We start from the raw sequence: 25,790 nt of genomic DNA on the forward strand, positions 1-25,790 counted from the left end.
TGATTGTGAGAATTTGGTCATTCCAGAGAAACTATGTAAAATGGACAAGTTCCTAGAGGTCCTGGGGCCCCCCGAAGCTTTTCCTATACCCAAGCGGGTGGCGGACATTGTAAATAAAGAATGGGAAAGGCCCGGTATACCTTTCGTCCCTCCCCCCATATTTAAAAAATTGTTTCCTATGGTCGACCCCAGAAAGGACTTATGGCAGACAGTCCCCAAGGTCGAGGGGGCGGTTTCTACTCTTAACAAACGCACCACTATACCCATAGAAGATAGTTGTGCTTTCAAAGATCCTATGGATAAAAAATTAGAAGGTTTGCTTAAAAAGATGTTTGTTCAGCAAGGTTACCTTCTACAACCAATTTCATGCATTGTTCCTGTCACTACAGCAGCGTGTTTCTGGTTCGATGAGCTAGAAAAGGCGCTCAATAAAAATTCTTCTTCTTATGAGGAGATTATGGACAGAATTCATGCTCTCAAATTGGCTAATTCTTTCACCCTAGACGCCACTTTGCAATTGGTTAGGTTAGCGGCAAAAAATTCTGGTTTTGCTATTGTGGCGCGCAGAGCGCTTTGGTTAAAATCTTGGTCAGCGGATGCGTCTTCCAAGAACAAATTGCTTAACATTCCTTTCAAGGGGAAAACGCTGTTTGGCTCTGACTTGAAAGAGATTATCTCTGATATCACTGGGGGCAAGGGCCACGCCCTTCCTCAGGATAGGTCTTTCAAGGCCAAAAATAATCCTAATTTTCGTCCCTTTCGCAGAAACGGACCAGCCCCAAGTGCTACGTCCTCTAAGCAAGAGGGTAATACTTCTCAAGCCAAGCCAGCCTGGAGACCAATGCAAGGCTGGAACAAAGGAAAGCAGGCCAAGAAACCTGCCACTGCTACCAAGACAGCATGAGATGTTGGCCCCCGATCCGGGACCGGATCTGGTGGGGGGCAGACTCTCTCTCTTCGCTCAGGCTTGGGCAAGAGATGTTCTGGATCCTTGGGCACTAGAAATAGTCTCCCAAGGTTATCTTCTGGAATTCAAGGGGCTTCCCCCAAGGGGGAGGTTCCACAGGTCTCAATTGTCTTCAGACCACATAAAAAGACAGGCATTCTTACATTGTGTAGAAGACCTGTTAAAAATGGGAGTGATTCATCCTGTTCCTTTAGGAGAACAAGGGATGGGGTTCTACTCCAATCTGTTCGTAGTTCCCAAAAAAGAGGGAACATTCAGACCAATCTTAGATCTCAAGAACCTAAACAAGTTTCTCAAGGTTCCATCGTTCAAAATGGAAACCATTCGAACAATTCTTCCTTCCATCCAGGAAGGTCAATTCATGACCACGGTGGATTTAAAGGATGCGTATCTACATATTCCTATCCACAAGGAACATCATCGGTTCCTAAGGTTCGCATTCCTGGACAAGCATTACCAGTTTGTGGCACTTCCGTTCGGATTAGCCACTGCTCCAAGGATTTTCACAAAGGTACTAGGGTCCCTTCTAGCGGTGCTAAGACCAAGGGGCATTGCAGTAGTACCTTACTTGGACGACATTCTGATTCAAGCGTCGTCCCTTCCTCAAGCAAAGGCTCACACGGACATTGTCCTGGCCTTTCTCAGATCTCACGGGTGGAAAGTGAACGTAGAAAAAAGTTCTCTATCTCCGTCAACAAGGGTTCCCTTCTTGGGAACAATAATAGACTCCTTAGAAATGAGGATTTTTCTGACAGAGGCCAGAAAATCAAAACTTCTAAACTCTTGTCAAATACTTCATTCTGTTCCTCTTCCTTCCATAGCGCAGTGCATGGAAGTAATAGGTTTGATGGTAGCGGCAATGGACATAGTTCCTTTTGCGCGAATTCATCTAAGACCATTACAACTGTGCATGCTCAGTCAGTGGAATGGGGACTATACAGACTTGTCTCCGACGATACAAGTAGATCAGAGGACCAGAGATTCACTCCGTTGGTGGCTGTCCCTGGACAACCTGTCACAGGGGATGAGCTTCCGCAGACCAGAGTGGGTCATTGTCACGACCGACGCCAGTCTGGTGGGCTGGGGCGCGGTCTGGGGACCCCTGAAAGCTCAGGGTCTTTGGTCTCGGGAAGAATCTCTTCTCCCGATAAATATTCTGGAACTGAGAGCGATATTCAATGCTCTCAAGGCTTGGCCTCAGCTAGCAAAGGCCAAGTTCATACGGTTTCAATCAGACAACATGACGACTGTTGCGTACATCAACCATCAGGGGGGAACAAGGAGTTCCCTGGCGATGGAAGAAGTGACCAAAATCATTCAATGGGCGGAGACTCACTCCTGCCACTTGTCTGCAATCCACATCCCAGGAGTGGAAAATTGGGAAGCGGATTTTCTGAGTCGTCAGACATTTCATCCGGGGGAGTGGGAACTCCATCCGGAAATCTTTGCCCAAATTACTCAATTGTGGGGCATTCCAGACATGGATCTGATGGCCTCTCGTCAGAACTTCAAGGTTCCTTGCTACGGGTCCAGATCCAGGGATCCCAAGGCGACTCTAGTAGATGCACTAGTAGCACCTTGGACCTTCAAACTAGCTTATGTATTCCCGCCGTTTCCTCTCATCCCCAGGCTGGTAGCCAGGTTCAATCAGGAGAGGGCATCGGTGATCTTGATAGCTCCTGCGTGGCCACGCAGGACTTGGTATGCAGACCTGGTGAATATGTCATCGGCTCCACCATGGAAGCTACCTTTGAGACGAGACCTTCTTGTTCAAGGTCCGTTCGAACATCCGAATCTGGTCTCACTCCAACTGACTGCTTGGAGATTGAACGCTTGATCTTATCAAAGCGAGGGTTCTCAGATTCTGTCATTGATACTCTTGTTCAGGCCAGAAAGCCTGTAACTAGAAAAATTTACCACAAAATATGGAAAAAATATATCTGTTGGTGTGAATCTAAAGGATTCCCTTGGGACAAGGTAAAAATTCCTAAGATTCTATCCTTTCTTCAAGAAGGTTTGGAGAAAGGATTATCTGCAAGTTCCTTGAAGGGACAGATTTCTGCCTTGTCTGTGTTACTTCACAAAAAGCTGGCAGCTGTGCCAGATGTTCAAGCCTTTGTTCAGGCTCTGGTTAGAATCAAGCCTGTTTACAAACCTTTGACTCCTCCTTGGAGTCTCAATTTAGTTCTTTCAGTTCTTCAGGGGGTTCCGTTTGAACCCTTACATTCCGTTGATATTAAGTTATTATCTTGGAAAGTTTTGTTTTTGGTTGCAATTTCTTCTGCTAGAAGAGTTTCAGAATTATCTGCTCTGCAGTGTTCTCCTCCTTATCTGGTGTTCCATGCAGATAAGGTGGTTTTACGTACTAAACCTGGTTTTCTTCCGAAAGTTGTTTCAAACAAAAACATTAACCAGGAGATAGTCGTGCCTTCTTTGTGTCCGAATCCAGTTTCAAAGAAGGAACGTTTGTTGCACAATTTGGATGTTGTTCGTGCTCTAAAATTCTATTTAGATGCTACAAAGGATTTTAGACAAACATCTTCCTTGTTTGTTGTTTATTCTGGTAAAAGGAGAGGTCAAAAAGCAACTTCTACCTCTCTCTCTTTTTGGATTAAAAGCATCATCAGATTGGCTTATGAGACTGCCGGACGGCAGCCTCCTGAAAGAATCACAGCTCATTCCACTAGGGCTGTGGCTTCCACATGGGCCTTCAAGAACGAGGCTTCTGTTGATCAGATATGTAAAGCAGCGACTTGGTCTTCACTGCACACTTTTACTAAATTTTACAAGTTTGATACTTTTGCTTCTTCTGAGGCTATTTTTGGGAGAAAGGTTTTGCAAGCCGTGGTGCCTTCCATCTAGGTGACCTGATTTGCTCCCTCCCTTCATCCGTGTCCTAAAGCTTTGGTATTGGTTCCCACAAGTAAGGATGACGCCGTGGACCGGACACACCTATGTTGGAGAAAACAGAATTTATGTTTACCTGATAAATTACTTTCTCCAACGGTGTGTCCGGTCCACGGCCCGCCCTGGTTTTTTAATCAGGTCTGATAATTTATTTTCTTTAACTACAGTCACCACGGTATCATATGGTTTCTCCTATGCAAATATTCCTCCTTTACGTCGGTCGAATGACTGGGGAAGGCGCAGCCTAGGAGGGATCATGTGACCAGCTTTGCTGGGCTCTTTGCCATTTCCTGTTGGGGAAGAGAATATCCCACAAGTAAGGATGACGCCGTGGACCGGACACACCGTTGGAGAAAGTAATTTATCAGGTAAACATAAATTCTGTTTTTATTACTTATCTTGCCTACTTTCTCACCTACCTCACACTGGGAGTGTAATTTTTTTTCTACTGGTTATGTTTACACAGGTTTTGTATAACCTATACTTAAAGAGATGAAGTTTTTTAAAGAATTAAAGCACAGTATCTAAAAATATTTTTATAAACAGGGGCACTATAATTCAATAAACTTTACGAACACGCTTTTATTTTTTTATTTTTTATTTTTTTTGTGTAAACAGACTGCTGATTCTCCACCTGCTTCTCCGACTGCATTTTGTAAATCGGTGACGAATCCGGCTTCCTCCAATTGTTGCGTGCCCCACAACCTGGCACGCAACAATTGCCGGAAGCTGGATTCGTTATCGATCTGCAAAATACAGAAGAAGGTGAGGGTGGAGGATCGGTGGTCTGTTTACCGTAAAAAATGTAAGTATTTAAAAAAAAAAAAAAAAAGCGTGTTTGTAAAGTTTTAATGCATTTAAGTGCGCTTTTTTTTAGAGTATTTTTAGATACTGGGCTTTAATACTTTAAACTTTACAATCACTTTAAGTCTAGAAACTTTCAGTATAGTTAGGAAAACCACTGGCAAATTCAGCCATTCCAAATGCTGATATAAAGGTAAAGGAGCTATTTGTAAACAATTGAATACACCCCAGCAGGTGAAATGGATCATTGTGAACAAATTAAAGGGTAGACATTTTTAGGGTTAACTTTAAATTAATGGGCCTGCCTCCTTTTGTCTACAGCATCTGCCTATGCTTACTGGCTCTTCTGGGTGCTTTTTGTACAGTAATAGAGGTACTTAACTTGTTATGTACCACTTTAGCAATAGGAGACTTATTGGCATTTTCAATAGCATCTTTCAGAAGAATACCCATATATATCTTACACTGAGACTGAAAAGTAAATATGGCTGTCTGAAGATGAGATTATATATACAGCAGCACACTGAAAAATGTATGGAATTTTAGACAGTCATGGGATATTGTTACCCAAGTGCAAACTTACAATTCTAAAACAAGAAGTATTTTTGTTTTAGATTTGCTATTCATTAGCAGTGATATTTTATTGCCAGGAATCCAGCAACATAAAGAAGAGATTATTGAAAAGATACTGTACAACTGTTGTCTCTCCTTCCTGTCTCAAAAATGGTGAATGTCCTTAAGGGAGTCCTTATTGAATGGTGAGTAAATCTGATTTCTTTACATGAAATTCAATTTGGCTTATTCTGTTTGTGTTTCATAACAGTCAATTCAGTAATTAATCCTCTATCAGAGCTCTTAAGAGATAACATACTGGGTCATTGGCATGGCACAGATTTCAGGGAATTATTGTTTGCTGAGTGACTGTGGGTATCATAAAGATGTGGATTACTACAAGACTTGAGTAAAAAATATAAAGAAATTATGCTTTCATAATTTGTGTATATATGTAAGGTTCTAAGAAAATTTAAAGTAATAAACTAGAGCAAATATAAAATGCTTTAAAGCGTTACAGTATTTTATTCTTGCACTGATGTTCACCCTAACTATGGGCCAGATTTCAAGTTGAGCGCAAAATGCGAACACAATCTTGTTTTTGCATTGCACAGAAGCATTGCGCTCATAAGAGCTCGCTACCATAAGCTCCAATGGGAGCCTCTTTCTCATGCTGTCAGACACACGAGAACTAGCACAGCAAAGGGGGTAAGTCACGCAGAAGATCTTAAACATATATGTATATGCTTATATACATATATATTTATGTTAATATATGTATATACACATCTTAACGCATAAATATATATGTATTTATTCATATATATTTACAGGGAACACACAGTTCCCATAGACCACAATGTAAAGGCACTTTTCAGTGCTGTTTCTTTTTCTAATACCCCAAAGCTGCCAACTTTAGCCCTAAAACTGCCTAGTGCAGTAATTAAAAAATTTAAAATGCAACAATTTTTTATTTTTAAAAAGGGACCTTACATTGTTTTTTTTTTTTTGGGGGGGGGGAGGAGGCAGTTGGGGCACTTTTAAAAAAATTAACCAGTGGTCTGCTTAACTTTTGGAGTGCTAATTGCTACTGTAAACTTGGGCGAATTTGCCCATTTGCGGGGTCACAATAAATGTTGCTCCACTTGTAATCTAGCCCTATGTGTTTAACAAAATTAATTAAACCTTGATTGGGAGCCATAGTGCATTACTGTTTCTGAGCAGGACGTAGCCATTAAGGAATGGCATGCTTATATAGCCTACAATCACTGGCCATTTCCTGCTCAAGACATTTGTGGTTTTTTTGCAATAGCGCGTCCCTTTACTTTACTTTATTCCACTTAAATTATTTTGAATTTTTTGTACCTTATGCACATTTTATTGCTTTATCTCTTGACTCCTATTTCCCTTCTTCTTTCCTTTTGTTCTTTCCTTTGTTCCTTCTCGTCTCTTTTCACACCTTTACAAACAGTGTGGGGTATAAAAAAAAAGTTGCCACATTTAGTAAATGTAAAAGATGTTTATGCAGGTATGTTGACACTATAGTTTTTTTATGTCAATTTACCTCTCTTTATTAGGTCTCATTCTGTTGTACTTCCTCTTTCCTCCTACTTTTTTTTTTCTCCACTCCAAACTTAACTCTATTTACATATATCATGATAAATTAATTTTCAAGATTTTTTTTTCATGTTTTCTAAAGAGATACAGGGTTAGTTTTTGTTCCATGCATTTATAGTTATATGTGAAAGCGTGGGCACCCCTGACTAAATAGCACAGATTGTTGATTTTCTTAGCAAAATAAAGTTAACACAAAATCTGCAGTGAAACAGACTTAAACATATTTCTGTAATTTTTAGTGCATATAATATTCACTTCATTTAGCTGATTGGAAAAAAATACAACCGTAAATGTGCCTTGATTTCTTTGTCAAGTCTTTATAATTGTCTAAATTTACTAATTAGTAGGGATATACATTCAGATAATTTGTGAGAATGATAATCTGGAAGTAAGGAGCCGCTCATGCCCTTCGGATATTTTCATACCCAGATTGATTCCTGTAAAAGATCCCCACTCTATGATCATTATTTGTACAGATCTTAGAGTGGGGATCTTTTACAGCAATCAATCTGGCTGTGATAATTTCCGAAGGGCATGAGCGTCACCTTACTTCTGCATTCGGATCCTCACGAACAATTCAAATGCACAGTTCAAGAGCTTAATAAATTCCAATTATCTGAAGATAATTGTCTCTTGCAGGGGAAGGTTCTAAAATGACCTCTAAACATTTCCTTCATAAAGTTTCCACTGTCTAAAATTTCATTAATAAATATTAACCGTTGAAGTCAAGACAAGTTCTTGAAGACAACAACAAAAAAATCCTCCAATAGAACTGCTTGTAGGCTGGTCAGGAAAGTAAAACAAAACCAAAATCATTGCAAAGGCCCTAAAGGAAGAATTGGCTGGCACTGTGAAGGTGTTCATTTACATGGAAGGGCCAGCAGAAAGGAACCTTCCCTGCAATCACATAACAAAACTCAACATCTGAAGTATATAGCACAATACATAGAAAAGCCATAGGCATTTTGGAAATGCTGCAATCGGATAAGCTAATAATTTAACTATGTGGCTACAGTCCTCAAACATATGTTTGGAGAAAAAAGGAAAAGCTTTTAAAGAAAATAACACTGAGCCAACTAATAATTAAGGTGAATCTATGTATGCTTTAGGTTGTGTGGCTTCCTGTAGCACAGGAAATAATTTAAAGTTAGAGGGAAATACTGCACAGTCAGTGAAGAAGCTGAAAAGAAGTTGGATATTCCAACAAAAAAAATCAACCATGAACTACTTGAATAAATTAAAATATTGTGTTGAAATGGCTTCAAGGTCCAGACAAATTTTTGGATTGATCTCAAACATACAGTGCACACAAGAAATTGTGTGGGGAAATATTCCTAAACATTTTGGAGGCTGTGATTTCTGCTAGATAGGGCTAATAAATACTAAGTGAAACTTTTACACATGCCATATTTACGTACTTATTTTTTATCACCTAGATTCACAAAGTAATAACTGTGCATTAATAATTGCAGAAATATGTTGACTTTAAAGGGACAGTCAAGTCCAAAATGAACATGATTCAGATAGGGCATGTTATTTTAAACAACTTACCAATTTACTTTTATCACCAATTTTTCTTTATTCTCTTGGTATTCTTAGTTGAAAGCTAAACCTAGGAGGTTCATATGCTAATTTCTTAGAACTTGAAATCCACCTCTAATCGGAATGCATTTTGACCACTAGAGGATGTTAGTTTATGTGTTTCATATAGATAGCATTGAGCTCATGCACGTGAATTAAAATGCAATCGGTAAATGACAATCCAAGCAACATCTGATTCTCTGCAGTTCCGGAACCGGAAATGAAACCGGCAAAAGGTCATCCAAACTCCTCCAATCACAACGGAGTGCCGTAGTAGTGGCGGAACCTAGCCACTCAAGCAATAATGCAGACGGAACAGGAAAGCAGGCACTGCAACAAGGCTCCGGTTAAGAAGATACATTTTTTTAGTGTTTGAATTTTTTTATTGAGATAATCATATATTATATCATGTACATATAATGTGAAAAAAAAAAAAAAGTGTATTGCTATTACAATTACAATATCATCTTCTTGAAAATGGATTTGTGAAATAGTTGCAATTTCACAAATCCAATTGATGTAATATTTCTACTATTAAATAACATATAAACATCGTTTTCCTTCTTATATATATATATTATATAAATATTTAACACAATATATTCAATATATACTAATGTAGTCTTTACTCTCGTTTTTTCCCCCTTCCCTTATCTATCTTTTAACCTTCTTCCTTCCTTTCCCCCATCTATCTTTTAACCTTCTTCCTTCCTTTCCCCCTTTCTCTTCTTTTAGCTCATTGTATTGTCTATTAGTACATACACCTTACTAACTCTAAGGAGATAGAACAATAAAGAAAATATATATATATATATATATATATATAATAATTTTGACCTTAAACCTCTCACGCTCCATCCCGCTCTTACCCTACACTCTCCAGCTCCCCCTAAGTTGTTCCTCTTGAATATATATCGAATTTTCAAATGGTTTAATAATTATTTGTTGCATTGCCCGATCTAGTGATCTTATATATAGTTCCCATTTAAGCATGAATTTTGCAATTTGTTTTTCGGACTGATTGTCTGTGTCAAATTGTTCATAAGTCAATTGCTGCTGTATTCGCCTTAAGAAAACCTTTATGCTTAAACTCTTTTTGGAATTCCATTCACTTAATATCATATTTCTTACGATTAATATTATAGTATTTAAGAAACGAGTATTTGACCCGTGAGTTGAACCTTCTACTAAAAAAAGAACTTCTTTCAGGGTAATGTCTAGACTAATCTTACATTTCTTTTTCAACCAATAAGTGATTTTTAACCAAAAAGTTTTAATTTTAGGGCATGAGTACATACAATGTACTATATCTGCGTTTACATATCTACATCGCTTACAACAGCTATTTTGAGAATTGCCCCACTTCGCCATAACATAAGGGGTTAAGTATACGTGGTGCAATATTTTAACTTGTGACTCTCTCCAACTAGATAATAGGGTAGCTTTTCTTATTCTATTCATGCTTCCTCTTATATCCTCCTTAGTTATTTTGAGCTCTGGGGAGATTCTTAACCATTTATTGATTGATTCATATATATATTTCATCCTAATTTGGTCATTAAGTTTATTGTATAATACTGAGCATCTAGTACTTCCTTGGGCGAAGAGATTCATTATGGGAGTCAAGTCAGCTTATCCTAATTATCTTTCATGTAAATCACCCTTCCTAATGAATTACAATAATGTCTTAACTGTAGGTATATATAAAAATGTGAGTTCTCCCATCCAAACATATCTTTCAAATATTTAAAGTCCCAAATACATTTCTTCTGGTTATCGATTAACTGGTATAGATAGGTAAGGCCTCTTTCCTGCCATTTTTGACATACTTCAGCATTCAACATTACCTCAGGATTCCCTCTTAAAGGTAAAAAATTTGAAAAGTGAAAATCTATTTTCATGATTTTACATAGTTTTTGCCAGGCTATAATTAAATTTGTAATGTTATCCAATTTTTTAATCCTATCTGGTAGCTTATTGTAATCCACGTGTATTAGGGATTTTAGGCTAAATGGTTTTACTATATTCTCTTCTAGGTCTAAATCTACAAATTTATTGTTGTTGGAAATCCAAGCTAATACTATTTTAGCAAAAAATACCTGGTTATATAAGATTAAGTCAGGTAGCCCCATTCCTCCCCATTCGTTTGCAATAGATAGTTTTGCATATGATATTCTAGCTTTTTTATCTTTCCAACAAAGTTGAGTTACGGCTTTTTTGATTCGTAATAAATCTTTGTTTTTAATTTTTAGTGGTAAATTTTTGATAACATATAAAATTTTAGGTGTTGTTATCTTGAACATATTAATTTTCCCCGCTAGGGTTATAGGTAGATGTGACCATCTTTTAATTTCCTCTATGATTTTAAAAAAATAAGGGTTCATAGTTTAACTTATACCAGTCACCTGGTGTGTTAGAAAAATTTATTCCCAAATATTTTATAAATGTATCTGCTACTTTGAACTAAGAGTCTAAAACAGAACCTCTCTGTTTTTAGCTCTGCTTCTTAGCAAAGAGATCAAACTACAAAAGGATTAAATACATAAGGATATTTGAGTTATTTCAGAAAGGTGGTAGACCTGAACTGTGAATTAGTTTCACTACAGAAATTGAATAGTTAAAGGTGGTAGACCTGAACTGTGAATTAGTTTCACTACAGAAATTGAATAGTTAAAGGTTTGAGTTAATTTACATTCTTTTGTATTCTGGTTTTTAGTATTGCAATTAGATAACAATTAGATTGTTTGCATAGGTGAGCAATTAGGAGGGACCCCACCCTATCTTTCTGAGGGTATTTAAAGAGATCTGTTTAGCTCTGCTAAACATTTAGCTCTGCTTCTTAGCAAAGAGATCAAACTACAAAAGGATTAAATACATAAGGATATTTGAGTTATTTCAGAAAGGTATATAACATTTCTCTTTTAAATTGTTGTTACTTGAATAGTTTGTACTTTCAGATAATATATTTTGTATTTCTATTAACTTTATATTTTGTTTTTTTATAGGTGGTAGACCTGGTTTTATTGGCCATTATAGCTCTGTTTGGAAAGATACTAGGTTATTTAGGAGAGATGGCTTGCATTTGGATGCTAAAGGAACAGAGTATCTGGGAGAGGAGTTCAAATACTTTATTAGAAATCATTTAAACTAATAAAGGGGGGTAGCATTAATATATCCACCTGCCCCCCACAGCATGCCAAAACTGTTAGTCCAAGTAACAATTCTAGAAATTCTAGTAGAAAAATTCTTCGTGCCATGAGCACAAATGCTCGCAGCTTAGGAAATAAATTACCTGAACTCATTTCAATAATGACTAGGGACAACTTGGATTTAGTAGCTATAACAGAAACATGGTACAATGATTTGCATGACTGGGACATAGTCATACCTGGATACAGGTTATTTAAAAAGAACAGAGTAGGAAAGAAAGGTGGAGGAGTTGCTTTGTATGTAAATGAAAATATAAAGGTTACTGAAATTGTAGGAACAAATGATGAGGTGGAAAGTATTTGGGTGACTTTGGAAATTGGAGATAAAAATGTTTTTAGAATAGGGGTTGTATATAGGCCTCCATTGCAGGATGAAAAACTGGACAATCTGTTATTAGATGAAATAACCAAAATGACCATGAAGGGTAAGGTTATAGTACTGGGGGACTTTAATTTGCCAGATATAGACTGGAAGATTCCTTCTGCTAGATCGGCTAGAAGCAGGTATATTCTTGAATCTCTGCTAGGGGAATCACTTGAACAATTAGTCAAGGAACCAACTCGTAAGGAAGCTATATTAGATCTAATACTTACAAACAGTGATACAGTTTCAGATGTGTCTGTAGGTGAGAACTTAGGATCCAGTGATCATCAATCTGTTTGGTTTAGTATTCATGTTCAGGAACTGTACACCCAGACTAAAACAAAAGTTTTAGACTTTAGGACGGCAGATTTTTCATTAATGGGAGAATACCTAAAAAACTATTTAAAGGGGAAAAATCTTATTACAGGGGTTCAAGAACAGTGGGAATTTGTGAAAGGTGCCATTTTAGATGCAACCGCACACTGTATTAGACATGTCTGTAAAAGTAAAAGAAAGCGGAAACCAATTTGGTTTTCCAAAGAAGTAGCACATGCTGTAAAGACAAAAAAGATAGCTTATAAAAATTACAGACACACACAAGCAGATGATGATATGAAAATATGGAGACTCCAACAAAAAAAGACTAAGCAGTTAATTAGGAAAGTTAAAGCTGATGCAGAAGAGAAGATAGCACAGTCAGTAAAACATGGGGACAAAACATTCTTTAGATATATCAGTGAAAGAAGAAAAAATAAGGTAGGAATAGTAAAATTGAAATCAGTTGATGGTAGAATAATAGAAGGAGATAAGCAGATTGCAGACTGTCTCAATGATTACTTCTGTTCTGTTTTCACTAAAGATTGTGAAGATACAATGTCTACATTAAGGGATGCTATGCAAAATAGAAACAAGCTTAACAGTAATCTTTTTACAGAGGATGAGGTTTTGTTAGCATTATCAAAAATAAATGTTACAAAGGCAGTGGGTCCTGATAATATTCATCCAAGGGTTTTAAAAGAACTTCGTTCAGTGCTAACTGTCCCATTAACTGATCTGTTTAATCAGTCACTATTAACAGGAGCTGTCCCAGATGATTGGAGAATAGCAAATGTAATACCTCTTCATAAAAAGGGCAGTAGAGAAGAATCTGGCAACTACAGGCCAGTTAGTTTAACTTCAGTAGTAGGGAAATTAATGGAAAGCCTCTTAAAGGAAAGAATTATGACTTACATAAAGACAAACAATTTAGAGGACCAAAATCAGCATGGTTTTACTTCAGGGAGATCATGTCAGACTAATCTAATTGACTTCTTTGATTATGTAACAAAAGTATTAGACAAGGGAGGAGCAGTTGATGTAGCATATCTAGATTTCAGCAAAGCATTTGACACCGTCCCACACAATAAACTTATTCACAAACTATATCTCCTTGGTCTAGATTCAAAAATTGTGAACTGGGTGGAATGCTGGCTTAAGGACAGAAAACAAAGTGTCTTAGTAAATGGAGTTCATTCAGCAGAGGGGGCTGTTACTAGTGGTGTTCCTCAGGGGTCAGTTCTGGGGCCTGTTTTGTTTAACATATTTATCTGCGATATCAGCAAAGGGCTACAGGGGAAAGTATGTCTCTTTGCAGATGATACAAAAATTTGCAACAGAGTGGATGTTCCAGGGGGGGTAGACAAAATGAGAAGTGATATACAACAATTGGAGGATTGGACAAACGACTGGGATCTAAAGTTTAACACAGCAAAGTGTAAAATAATGCATTTAGGGAAGAAAAATCCAAATGTTAATTACAGACTCAATGACACTTTACTGACTGTTACAGACGAGGAACAGGACTTGGGAATTATTATTTCAGATGATTTAAAACTTAGTAAACAATGTAGTAAGGCAGCGAGTAAGGCTAGCAGAATGCTTGGATGTATTGGTAGAGGTATTTGCAGCAGAAATAGTAAGGTTCTTATGCCACTTTATAGATCATTAGTTAGGCCTCATCTTGAGTATTGTGTGCAGTTCTGGAGGCCATATCTTCAGAAGGATATTAACAAACTTGAATCTGTGCAAAGGAGGGCTACCAAAATGGTACATGGTCTAAAAAATAAAACTTACCAGGATAGGCTCAATGACCTAAATATGTATAGCTTAGAGGAGAGAAGGGAAAGAGGTGATATGATAGCAACTTTCAAGTACATTAAAGGGTTTAGTAAAACTGAGGCTGTGGGTATTTTACATAAAATGGAAAATTCAAGAACAAGGGGTCATGAGCTCAAGCTAAAGGGTAGTAGATTCAGGAGTAATTTGAGGAAGCACTTCTTTACAGAAAGAGTGATTGATTTATGGAATAAACTTCCTCAAGAGGTAGTAGCAACAAACACTGTGGGGGACTTTAAAAATGCATGGGACAAGCATAGGGCTATCCTACGAACTAGATAAGTTTATACTGTTAGGTAAGGTGGGGCAGACTTGCTGGGCCTATGGCTCTTATCTGCCGTCAATATCTATGTTTCTATGTTTCTATGTTTTACTAGCCACAGGATCTCTGATTTTTGTATATTGACTTTGTAGCCAGAGAATGACCCAAATATTTCTATTATTTCCAATATTAGTGGGATCTGTTTTTTAGAGTTTCTTAAAAATATTAGCATGTCATCCGCATATGCTGCTACTTTTATTTCAGTGTCCCCAATTCTTATGCCTTGAATCGTTTCCCTGACTTGTATCATTAATGGCTCCAAGGCTAGATCAAATAAAATTGGTGAGAGGGGACATCCCTGTCTAGTGCCTCTGAACATTTCTATGAAATCTGATTGTTGTCCATTTATGCAGAAGGCAGTTTTTGGGGAGGAGTATACATTTTTAATACATTCCAAAATATTACCTTTCAACCCAAACATCCTCAAGGTCTGAAAGAGATGATCCCATTCTACCGAATCAAATGCTTTTTGTGCATCCAACGTTAATAGTAATAAATCCTCTCGTTTTTTAAAAAATTTATCTTTATTAGCCCATACATATGTGATAACGTTTGTAACTCTTCTGATATTATAGAAGGATGATCTACCATTAATGAATCCTGACTGATCTGGATGTATTAAAATCGGGATCACTTTTTGTAACCTTTCAGCTATAATACTTGTTAATATCTTTAAATCCGAGTTTAATAATGAGATTGGTCTATAGGATGCCATATCTTGAGAATCTTTCCCTGGTTTAAGTAAAATTATAGTGGTAGAGTCCATAAATCTATTTAACCTAGGTTCCTGAAGGGAAGAAAATACATAGTTGTAAACTCTTTCCAATATTGGTGCTAATTCTTTATTCATTAATCTATAGAATTCATTTGGGAGATTATCCGGACCGCTAGCTTTATTTACTGATAGCGATTTTATCTTCCCAATTATTTCCTCTAACTCGATTGGCAGGTTCAGCCATTCCAATTGATCTATCGGGATTTGGGGAACTTTGACTTCTTCCCAAAACTTCCTCTTTCTTTCCTGATTTATTCCGTGCGTTCTATATATATCTGAGTAATATTCTTTAAAGGCTTTTAAAATCTCCTCTTGGGAAGATATATTAATATCGTCTCTTTTGATATTGGCTATGACTGTTCTTTTCTTGTGTATTTTATTTAGACCTGCCAAATATCTACCTGACTTATTGCCGAACCTTTGAAATCTACTTTTAGCTTTTATCTCCTCTTGCGTATACTTTTGCATTAAAAATAAATTCCGTTGGTTATTAGCCCAATTATATTTGTTCCAGTTTTCTATAGAAGCATCTCTAAGATATTGATTGTAAGTATTATTTACTGTATTTAATAGCTGTATTTCGCGTCTACCTAGTTTCTTTTTTTTATAAAAATGTGATCATCTCTGATTTTAAAACTGCTTTTGCAGTTTCGCAGTAAAGTATTGGTTCCCCTATATGTTGGCTATTAGTAATCCTAAAACCCTCTAATTTATTCCTTAAAAAAATTAAAGAATTCTGTATTTTCTGCCCAATATTTAGGGAAGAAAAAATTATTCCCCTTTTTAATTCGAGATCCATATATTAAACCTATCGGTGCATGGTCAGATATTGTTATAGGGTATATAGATGTATCTGTGACTAATGGTATTAAGCTTTTTGAAACTAATAAGTGATCTATCCTTGAATAGGATCTATGGGTTTTTGAGATACAAGTATAATTCCGGACTCCTGGGTTCCTATATCTCCATAGATCACATAAGCCGATGTTGGCAAATATATCTTTGAAAATCTTAGTCTCTCTACGAGAATTCCTTCCTGGATCCTTCTTATTTCCAAGCTGGAATCTGTCTATTGGCATTCTAGGGACCATATTAAAATCACCCCCTAAAATTATTTTTGTGTCTAAATATTCCAGTAATTTACACTGAAGTTCATCCCAAAATTTTTTATTATACTCATTAGGTCCATATACGTTGCAAATTGTAAAAACTTCAGAATTAATTTCTACTTTAATAATAGCTATGTGCTCATTCTCTTCTACTTTTTTTTCCACAATTCTATAATTTAAGTTTTTATTGATAAGTATAGCTACTCCTCTTTTCCTTGTTTTACAATCAGTTGCAATAATTTCACCTACCCAGTTACACTTTAATTTCATATTTTCGATCTCCTTTAAATGGGTCTCCTGAATTAAGGCAATATCTGTACCTAATGTTTTCAAATATTTTATTATAGCCTTCCTTTTAATAGGGGATGTTATCCCACCAACGTTCCATGAAATTATCTTGAGTTTTTGCATTATCTTACTATATAATTATAAAAATGTGTATTCATAAAGTATTAGATTATAGTTAGGGGTGTATTTAAAAGAGCCAGCGAGCAATGAAAAAGGAGGGGGGCTGGGAGGGACCGCAGGGCAAGAGAGGGAGGAGAGAAGAGAAAAACAAAAAAACAACCTTAACAACAAGGTTTACCCTTATTGCTTGTTTACTCTTTCTTATAAAATTTGCACACATATTTAAAATCAAACAATATGTGACCAATATTAAAAAAAAAAACACCTAACTTATTATTCCAACTCGTTACTATCTCCTTAGGCAATTTTAAAAAAATGCTTAACTTCTTCAGGATCTTCGAAAACTTTCACCCCTTCTTCACCCTCATATTTCAATTTTGCTGGATATATAACAACTGCTTTGTGCCCTGCTGCTATTAAGCTTGTACACAAGGGAGTCATTCTTCTTCTTTTATTCAGTGTTTCCATAGAATAGTCACTGAACATTAACAGCTTTTTCCCGTTAAATTCCAAACTTCCTTTCTTTCTATATAAATTCATAATTTTAACTTTGTCTTGGAAGTCTAGGAATTTAGTAATTACTGATCTAGGTTTTTGCTCAGTGAGATTCTGCCTTCTTGCCCCTATTCTATGCACTCTTTCTATCCTTAATGGTAGGGCTTTCTCTTCAACCCCTAGTATCCTAGGTAAAGACATAAATTCCTGTAGACTTTCTTTCATACCCCCTTCTTGTAGACCTATAATTCTTACATTGTTTCTACGTGCTCTATTTTCTAGATCTTCTATTTTTGCACATAGATCCGATATTTGACTGCTATTCTTGTTCTGTATCTGTTCTAGTCTATTCTGATTATCTTCTAGCTCGGATATTCTTTCCTCCGCTTCCTGCATTCTACCTGAGAAATTTTTAAAATCTTCTGCTAATTTAGAAACTTCAGACTGAATCTTATCAAAGCGTGGCAAAAACATCTCTGAAAGTTTCCTGACCACCCAGTCTCCTTCCCCTGAGAGGGACCCTTCTTCACCACCACCTTCTAAAGAGGTTTCGCCCTGTGACTTCCTAGTGAGTTTTTTCTATTGCGTTTTTTGTCTTTTAGACATAGTGCTACTTTGTGTATTAGTAATGTCTTTATCCATATATAAACTAGAATATTGCAACTGATAACAAACAAGTGCTTCAATTTATTTTCTATATCTGTGAAATGTGTATATGTCTTCTGATCTTTTATGTGTTACTTATCCCTCTTAAGGGAAAAACAATAAGTAATAATAAAAAAAAACAAAAAACAAACAGTGTTTTATACCAAATATTCAAGTGCTCTAACAACAAATGTGATTACTCTAAGAAGGGTAACTCCCCCCGGGAAGCATCTACTGTGTTTAAAGAGTGATAGATGTTTTCTATTTAAGGACTAAACTTATTAGAAGAATGTACCTTTTATAATCCAAAACTGTTGTTCTGGCTATGGGGTTTGTTCTATAACCTGAAACCTGTAATCTTAAAAATAAACACCTTTATGTTAATATTACTTCTACAGGACTATTCCTATGTCCTACACCTGTATAGGTAAACTCCTTAATTAAAGCTAGCTCTATACACTTAAATCTATAACCTTATCTATCTGAGAAAAATAACTTTATATCCAGTATTGTTATTATTGCTTATAGGATATTCTTATGACGTCTATAATACTGTATGTAATCTTTTAATATGCCCTCGCTACTCAGATGACCAGGTACAGCAGTTTATTAAACTATCAGAGTATATAGAGGGGTAATCCCATTTCTCCAACATAGGTGTGTCCGGTCCACGGCGTCATCCTTACTTGTGGGATATTCTCCTCCCCAACAGGAAATGGCAAAGAGCCCAGCAAAGCTGGTCACATGATCCCTCCTAGGCTCCGCCTTCCCCAGTCATTCTCTTTGCCGTTGTACAGGCAACATCTCCACGGAGATGGCTTAGAGTTTTTTAGTGTTTAACTGTAGTTTTTATTATTCAATCAAGAGTTTGTTATTTTAAAATAGTGCTGGTATGTACTATTTACTCTGAAACAGAAAAGAGATGAAGATTTCTGTTTGTAAGAGGAAAATGATTTTAGCAACCGTTACTAAAATCGATGGCTGTTTCCACACAGGACTGTTGAGAGGAATTAACTTCAGTTGGGGGAAACAGGGAGCAGACTTTTGCTGCTTGAGGTATGACACATTTCTAACAAGACGATGTAATGCTGGAAGCTGTCATTTTCCCTATGGGATCCGGTAAGCCATTTTTATTACATGAAGAGAAAAAAGGGCTTCACAAGGGCTTTTAAGACTGTAGACATTTTCTGGGCTAAAACGATTTATATATAAGCATATTTTATACTCCATAGCCTTGAGGAATTATTTTAATCTTGGGAACTATGTAAAATAACCGGCAGGCACTGTATTGGACACCTTATTCTGAAGCCAAGGTTCCTTCTCATTTAAATAGATGTGATTTATGTGACACAAAATTTAGAGAAAATGATGCCCAAGATGATTCCTCAAGTGAGGGGAGTAAGCATGGTACTGCATCATCCCCTCCTTCGTCTACACCAGTCTTGCCCACACAGGAGGCCCCTAGTACATCTAGTGCGCCAATACTCCTTACTATGCAACAATTAACGGCTGTAATGGATAATTCTATCAAAAACATTTTAGCCAAAATGCCCACTTATCAGCGAAAGCGCGACTGCTCTGTTTTAGAAAATACTGAAGAGCATGAGGACGCTGATGATATTGGTTCTGAAGTGCCCCTACACCAGTCTGAGGGGGCCAGGGAGGTTTTGTCTGAGGGAGAAATTTCAGATTCAGGGAAAATTTCTCAACAAGCTGAACCTGATGTGATTACATTTAAATTGGAACATCTCCGCGCTCTGCTTAAGGAGGTGTTATCTACTCTGGATGATTGTGAGAATTTGGTCATTCCAGAGAAATTATGTAAAATGGACAAGTTCCTAGAGGTCCCGGGGCCCCCCGAAGCTTTTCCTATACCCAAGCGGGTGGCGGACATTGTAAATAAAGAATGGGAAAGGCCCGGTATACCTTTCGTCCCTCCCCCCATATTTAAGAAATTGTTTCCTATGGTCGACCCCAGAAAGGACTTATGGCAGACAGTCCCCAAGGTCGAGGGGGCGGTTTCTACTCTAAACAAACGCACCACTATACCCATAGAAGATAGTTGTGCTTTCAAAGATCCTATGGATAAAAAATTAGAGGGTTTGCTTAAAAAGATGTTTGTTCAGCAAGGTTACCTTCTACAACCAATTTCATGCATTGTTCCTGTCACTACAGCAGCGTGTTTCTGGTTCGATGAACTAGAAAAGGCGCTCAATAATAATTCTTCTTCTTATGAGGAGATTATGGACAGAATTCATGCTCTCAAATTGGCTAATTCTTTCACCCTAGACGCCACTTTGCAATTGGCTAGGTTAGCGGCGAAAAATTCTGGTTTTGCTATTGTGGCGCGCAGAGCGCTTTGGCTAAAATCTTGGTCAGCGGATGCGTCTTCCAAGAACAAATTGCTTAACATTCCTTTCAAGGGGAAAACGCTGTTTGGCCCTGACTTGAAAGAGATTATCTCTGATATCACTGGGGGCAAGGGCCACGCCCTTCCTCAGGATAGGTCTTTCAAAGCCAAAAATAAACCTAATTTTCGTCCCTTTCGCAGAAACGGACCAGCCCCAAGTGCTACGTCCTCTAAGCAAGAGGGTAATACTTCTCAAGCCAAGCCAGCCTGGAGGCCAATGCAAGGCTGGAACAAAGGAAAGCAGGCCAAGAAACCTGCCACTGCTACCAAGACAGCATGAGATGTTGGCCCCCGATCCGGGACCGGATCTGGTGGGGGGCAGACTCTCTCTCTTCGCTCAGGCTTGGGCAAGAGATGTTCTGGATCCTTGGGCACTAGAAATAGTCTCCCAAGGTTATCTTCTGGAATTCAAGGGACTTCCCCCAAGGGGGAGGTTCCACAGGTCTCAATTGTCTTCAGACCTCATAAAAAAACAGGCATTCTTACATTGTGTAGAAGACCTGTTAAAAATGGGAGTGATTCATCCTGTTCCATTAGGAGAACAAGGGATGGGGTTCTACTCCAATCTGTTCGTAGTTCCCAAAAAAGAGGGAACATTCAGACCAATCTTAGATCTCAAGATCCTAAACAAGTTTCTCAAGGTTCCATCGTTCAAAATGGAAACCATTCGAACAATTCTTCCTTCCATCCAGGAAGGTCAATTCATGACCACGGTGGATTTAAAGGATGCGTATCTACATATTCCTATCCACAAGGAACATCATCGGTTCCTAAGGTTCGCATTCCTGGACAAGCATTACCAGTTTGTGGCACTTCCGTTCGGATTAGCCACTGCTCCAAGAATTTTCACAAAGGTACTAGGGTCCCTTCTAGCGGTGCTAAGACCAAGGGGCATTGCAGTAGTACCTTACTTGGACGACATTCTGATTCAAGCGTCGTCCCTTCCACAAGCAAAGGCTCACACGGACATTGTCCTGGCCTTTCTCAGATCTCACGGGTGGAAAGTGAACGTAGAAAAAAGTTCGCTATCTCCGTCAACAAGGGTTCCCTTCTTGGGAACAATAATAGACTCCTTAGAAATGAGGATTTTTCTGACAGAGGCCAGAAAATCAAAACTTCTAAACTCTTGTCAAATACTTCATTCTGTTCCTCTTCCTTCCATAGCGCAGTGCATGGAAGTAATAGGTTTGATGGTAGCGGCAATGGACATAGTTCCTTTTGCGCGAATTCATCTACGACCATTACAACTGTGCATGCTCAGTCAGTGGAATGGGGACTATACAGACTTGTCTCCGACGATACAAGTAGATCAGAGGACCAGAGATTCACTCCGTTGGTGGCTGTCCCTGGACAACCTGTCACAGGGGATGAGCTTCCGCAGACCAGAGTGGGTCATTGTCACGACCGACGCCAGTCTGGTGGGCTGGGGCGCGGTCTGGGGACCCCTGAAAGCTCAGGGTCTTTGGTCTCGGGAAGAATCTCTTCTCCCGATAAATATTCTGGAACTGAGAGCGATATTCAATGCTCTCAAGGCTTGGCCTCAGCTAGCAAAGGCCAAGTTCATACGGTTTCAATCAGACAACATGACGACTGTTGCGTACATCAACCATCAGGGGGGAACAAGGAGTTCCCTGGCGATGGAAGAAGTGACCAAAATCATTCAATGGGCGGAGACTCACTCCTGCCACTTGTCTGCAATCCACATCCCAGGAGTGGAAAATTGGGAAGCGGATTTTCTGAGTCGTCAGACATTTCATCCGGGAGAGTGGGAACTCCATCCGGAAATCTTTGCCCAAATTACTCAATTGTGGGGCATTCCAGACATGGATCTGATGGCCTCTCGTCAGAACTTCAAGGTTCCTTGCTACGGGTCCAGATCCAGGGATCCCAAGGCGACTCTAGTAGATGCACTAGTAGCACCTTGGACCTTCAAACTAGCTTATGTATTCCCGCCGTTTCCTCTCATCCCCAGGCTGGTAGCCAGGATCAATCAGGAGAGGGCATCGGTGATCTTGATAGCTCCTGCGTGGCCACGCAGGACTTGGTATGCAGACCTGGTGAATATGTCATCGGCTCCACCATGGAAGCTACCTTTGAGACGAGACCTTCTTGTTCAAGGTCCGTTCGAACATCCGAATCTGGTCTCACTCCAACTGACTGCTTGGAGATTGAACGCTTGATCTTATCAAAGCGAGGGTTCTCAGATTCTGTCATTGATACTCTTGTTCAGGCCAGAAAGCCTGTAACTAGAAAAATCTACCACAAAATATGGAAAAAATATATCTGTTGGTGTGAGTCTAAAGGATTCCCTTGGGACAAGGTAAAAATTCCTAAGATTCTATCCTTTCTTCAAGAAGGTTTGGAGAAAGGATTATCTGCAAGTTCTTTGAAGGGACAGATTTCTGCCTTGTCTGTGTTACTTCACAAAAAGCTGGCAGCTGTGCCAGATGTTCAAGCCTTTGTTCAGGCTCTGGTTAGAATCAAGCCTGTTTACAAACATTTGACTCCTCCTTGGAGTCTCAATTTAGTTCTTTCAGTTCTTCAGGGGGTTCCGTTTGAACCCTTACATTCCGTTGATATTAAGTTATTATCTTGGAAAGTTTTGTTTTTGGTTGCAATTTCTTCTGCTAGAAGAGTTTCAGAATTATCTGCTCTGCAGTGTTCTCCTCCTTATCTGGTGTTCCATGCAGATAAGGTGGTTTTACGTACTAAACCTGGTTTTCTTCCGAAAGTTGTTTCTAACTAAAACATTAACCAGGAGATAGTCGTGCTTTCTTTGTGTCCGAATCCAGTTTCAAAGAAGGAACGTTTGTTGCACAATTTGGATGTAGTTCGTGCTCTAAAATTCTATTTAGATGCTACAAAGGATTTTAGACAAACATCTTCTTTGTTTGTTGTTTATTCTGGTAAAAGGAGAGGTCAAAAAGCAACTTCTACCTCTCTCTCTTTTTGGATTAAAAGCATCATCAGATTGGCTTACGAGACTGCCGGACGGCAGCCTCCTGAAAGAATCACAGCTCATTCTACTAGGGCTGTGGCTTCCACATGGGCCTTCAAGAACGAGGCTTCTGTTGATCAGACATGTAAGGCAGCGACTTGGTCTTCACTGCACACTTTTACTAAATTTTACAAATTTGATACTTTTGCTTCTTCTGAGGCTATTTTTGGGAGAAAGGTTTTGCAAGCCGTGGTGCCTTCCATCTAGGTGACCTGATTTGCTCCCTCCCTTCATCCGTGTCCTAAAGCTTTGGTATTGGTTCCCACAAGTAAGGATGACGCCGTGGACCGGACACACCTATGTTGGAGAAAACAGAATTTATGTTTACCTGATAAATTACTTTCTCCAACGGTGTGTCCGGTCCACGGCCCGCCCTGGTTTTTTAATCAGGTCTGATCATTTATTTTCTTTAACTACAGTCACCACGGTATCATATGATTTCTCCTATGCAAATATTCCTCCTTTACGTCGGTCGAATGACTGGGGAAGGCGGAGCCTAGGAGGGATCATGTGACCAGCTTTGCTGGGCTCTTTGCCATTTCCTGTTGGGGAGGAGAATATCCCACAAGTAAGGATGACGCCGTGGACCGGACACACCGTTGGAGAAAATAATTTATCAGGTAAACATAAATTCTGTTTTTACCTTTACCAAGTAACAACTTTTCTAAGCAGCCCCTGTAAGTAATATGACTGCTTACACAGGAATAGGAAAATTATTCACGCTATAACCTATTCTTCTAAATGTAATCCTGGACTCTCATTTAAGTATGATTCAAAGAAAACGTATATATACTTAGAGTACAATTACATTTACAAATTCATAAGCCTTTTAAATGAACTTATTCTATTGTCCACAGTTCCATATAATCAGGAAGGTATAGAGAATGTAGAAACAGGCCTCTTGTTATGAAATGCAAAACTTCTTAGTTTTCGTATGGCTCCTTGTTTCTACATCAGCTGCTCCATGTTCATATTTAGCTCCTTTTATCCCAAGACAGGTTTTTTTTGTATTTGATCTCTCTGCTTCTATGACACTGTCCTGTTAACCCCGTGAGTGTAGCTCTTTTCCCCAGCTTATCGACCCTTACATATCCTAGGTTAGGGTATTAGCAGGAAATAGGGTAGATTTTTCAGGCACTTATTACGATTATCAATTAGCGCTAAGTTAACACAATTAGCACTAAAAAACGGGCCATAAAATCTCCTTCAGACCTGTGCCTCTGGTCTTACTATGGTAACTTTAGTCATTTAGGCCCTTCTCTCCTTTTTATTTTTTTTTTTTTTTTTTTTTTGTTACTCCAGTACATAGTCTCTCACGGGAGCGCCATTAGCCTGGCAAAGCATCTATTTTAGCACTGCTGCTTTTAAACTTTTATGGCTCTTTAACAACTTTATCGTTCCCCAGCTTGTGAATTCCTATCCATAGCTGTTTGCCAGGAGCAGCAGATAGAAATGTGCATACAAATCTTATCCCAGACAGGTAACATCAGTTAATATCTCGTTTTATCAAATTACCTCTTTATGGATTAGTGTCCTTTCATTCGGCTAATGATCTTTTTAAGACCCAGCCACAACACATCTTATCAGAATAAAAGTCTTTAGAACAAAACCGCTTATAGCACTAAGCGTATACTTGCAGTTTGCGGTGAAGGGTTCCTGCGCCGTCGTCTAAAAGTCGCTTCCCAGCCTGTGGGGCCGACTTGCTTCTTAGTTCCAGCTTCCGTTCCGGCATTAGGCCGCTAGCTCCTTGAATGGGGATTGAATGGGCCTCCCTGCTCGCCCTGAGTAACGGATTACCTCACGCTGTGTCTTGTTGCGTTGCGGCTTCTTAGTAGATCCTAATGCCGATAGTGCATCACACGTGCTCCTGGCGGCAGGTGGTGTTGTACCATGTAATTAGAGGGGGTGTCCGGGCAAGTAGACACATTAGCCCGAATTGTGGAGTTCCAACTGCCTATTACTGCTCTCCTTTCCCCGGGTGCAGTTTGTTTTCAGGCCCGCAAAACTTGTGGCCAAGAATCCAGCAGTTCTCTGGGGTCTTCCAGGACGCTCACAGAGAGCGATGCACCAGCGCTTCCCCTTGCTGGCTCCTCCTACCGGAACTCTAAGAAGATACATTTTAATGAAAAAATTAAAAAAGGATTCACAGCAACAATCGCTGTCTATGAATAAGCGCCACTAGGGGGCGCAAAACGCGTCAGACTTCTGTGCCTGACTGTCCTCCTGCCTTACTTGTGATTTATCTATGTGCCCACAGCGTTTGTTGCTGTGAATCCTTTTTTAATTTTTTCTTTAAAATTTATCTTCTTAACCAGAGCCTTTTTGCAGTGCCTGCTTTCCTGTTCTGGCTAAAATGCAAGTCTGTCAAAAAACTGAAATAATGGGGCAGTCTGCAGAGGCTTAGATGCAAGGTAATTACAGAGGTAAAACATGTAATATTATAACTGCGTTGGTTATGCAAAACTGGGGAATG

General features: G+C 38.7%; 2 protein-coding genes across 3 annotated transcripts in view; both read left to right on the plus strand.

The window, feature by feature from the left end:
- The window catches only part of GTF2H5 (general transcription factor IIH subunit 5), a 52,561-nt gene that overhangs the window by 18,483 nt on the left and 8,288 nt on the right, over positions 1-25,790 (plus strand). Inside the window, exon 2 of the mRNA XM_053710916.1 lies at positions 5,329-5,436. Coding sequence (XP_053566891.1) covers positions 5,402-5,436 — 35 coding nt within the window. The 5' untranslated portion in view covers positions 5,329-5,401. The remainder of the gene's footprint in view (positions 1-5,328; positions 5,437-25,790) is intronic.
- The window catches only part of SERAC1 (serine active site containing 1), a 381,209-nt gene that overhangs the window by 18,408 nt on the left and 337,011 nt on the right, over positions 1-25,790 (plus strand). Inside the window, exon 3 of one of the 2 annotated variants that reach the window (XM_053710914.1) lies at positions 5,293-5,436. The exons of the other annotated variant lie outside the window; for it this stretch is intronic. The gene's annotated coding sequence lies outside the window, so the exon portion shown is untranslated. The remainder of the gene's footprint in view (positions 1-5,292; positions 5,437-25,790) is intronic. 2 annotated transcript variants of the gene reach the window in all.

The sequence above is a fragment of the Bombina bombina genome, chromosome 4 (genome assembly GCF_027579735.1).
Source record: "Bombina bombina isolate aBomBom1 chromosome 4, aBomBom1.pri, whole genome shotgun sequence".
NCBI lineage: Eukaryota > Metazoa > Chordata > Amphibia > Anura > Bombinatoridae > Bombina > Bombina bombina.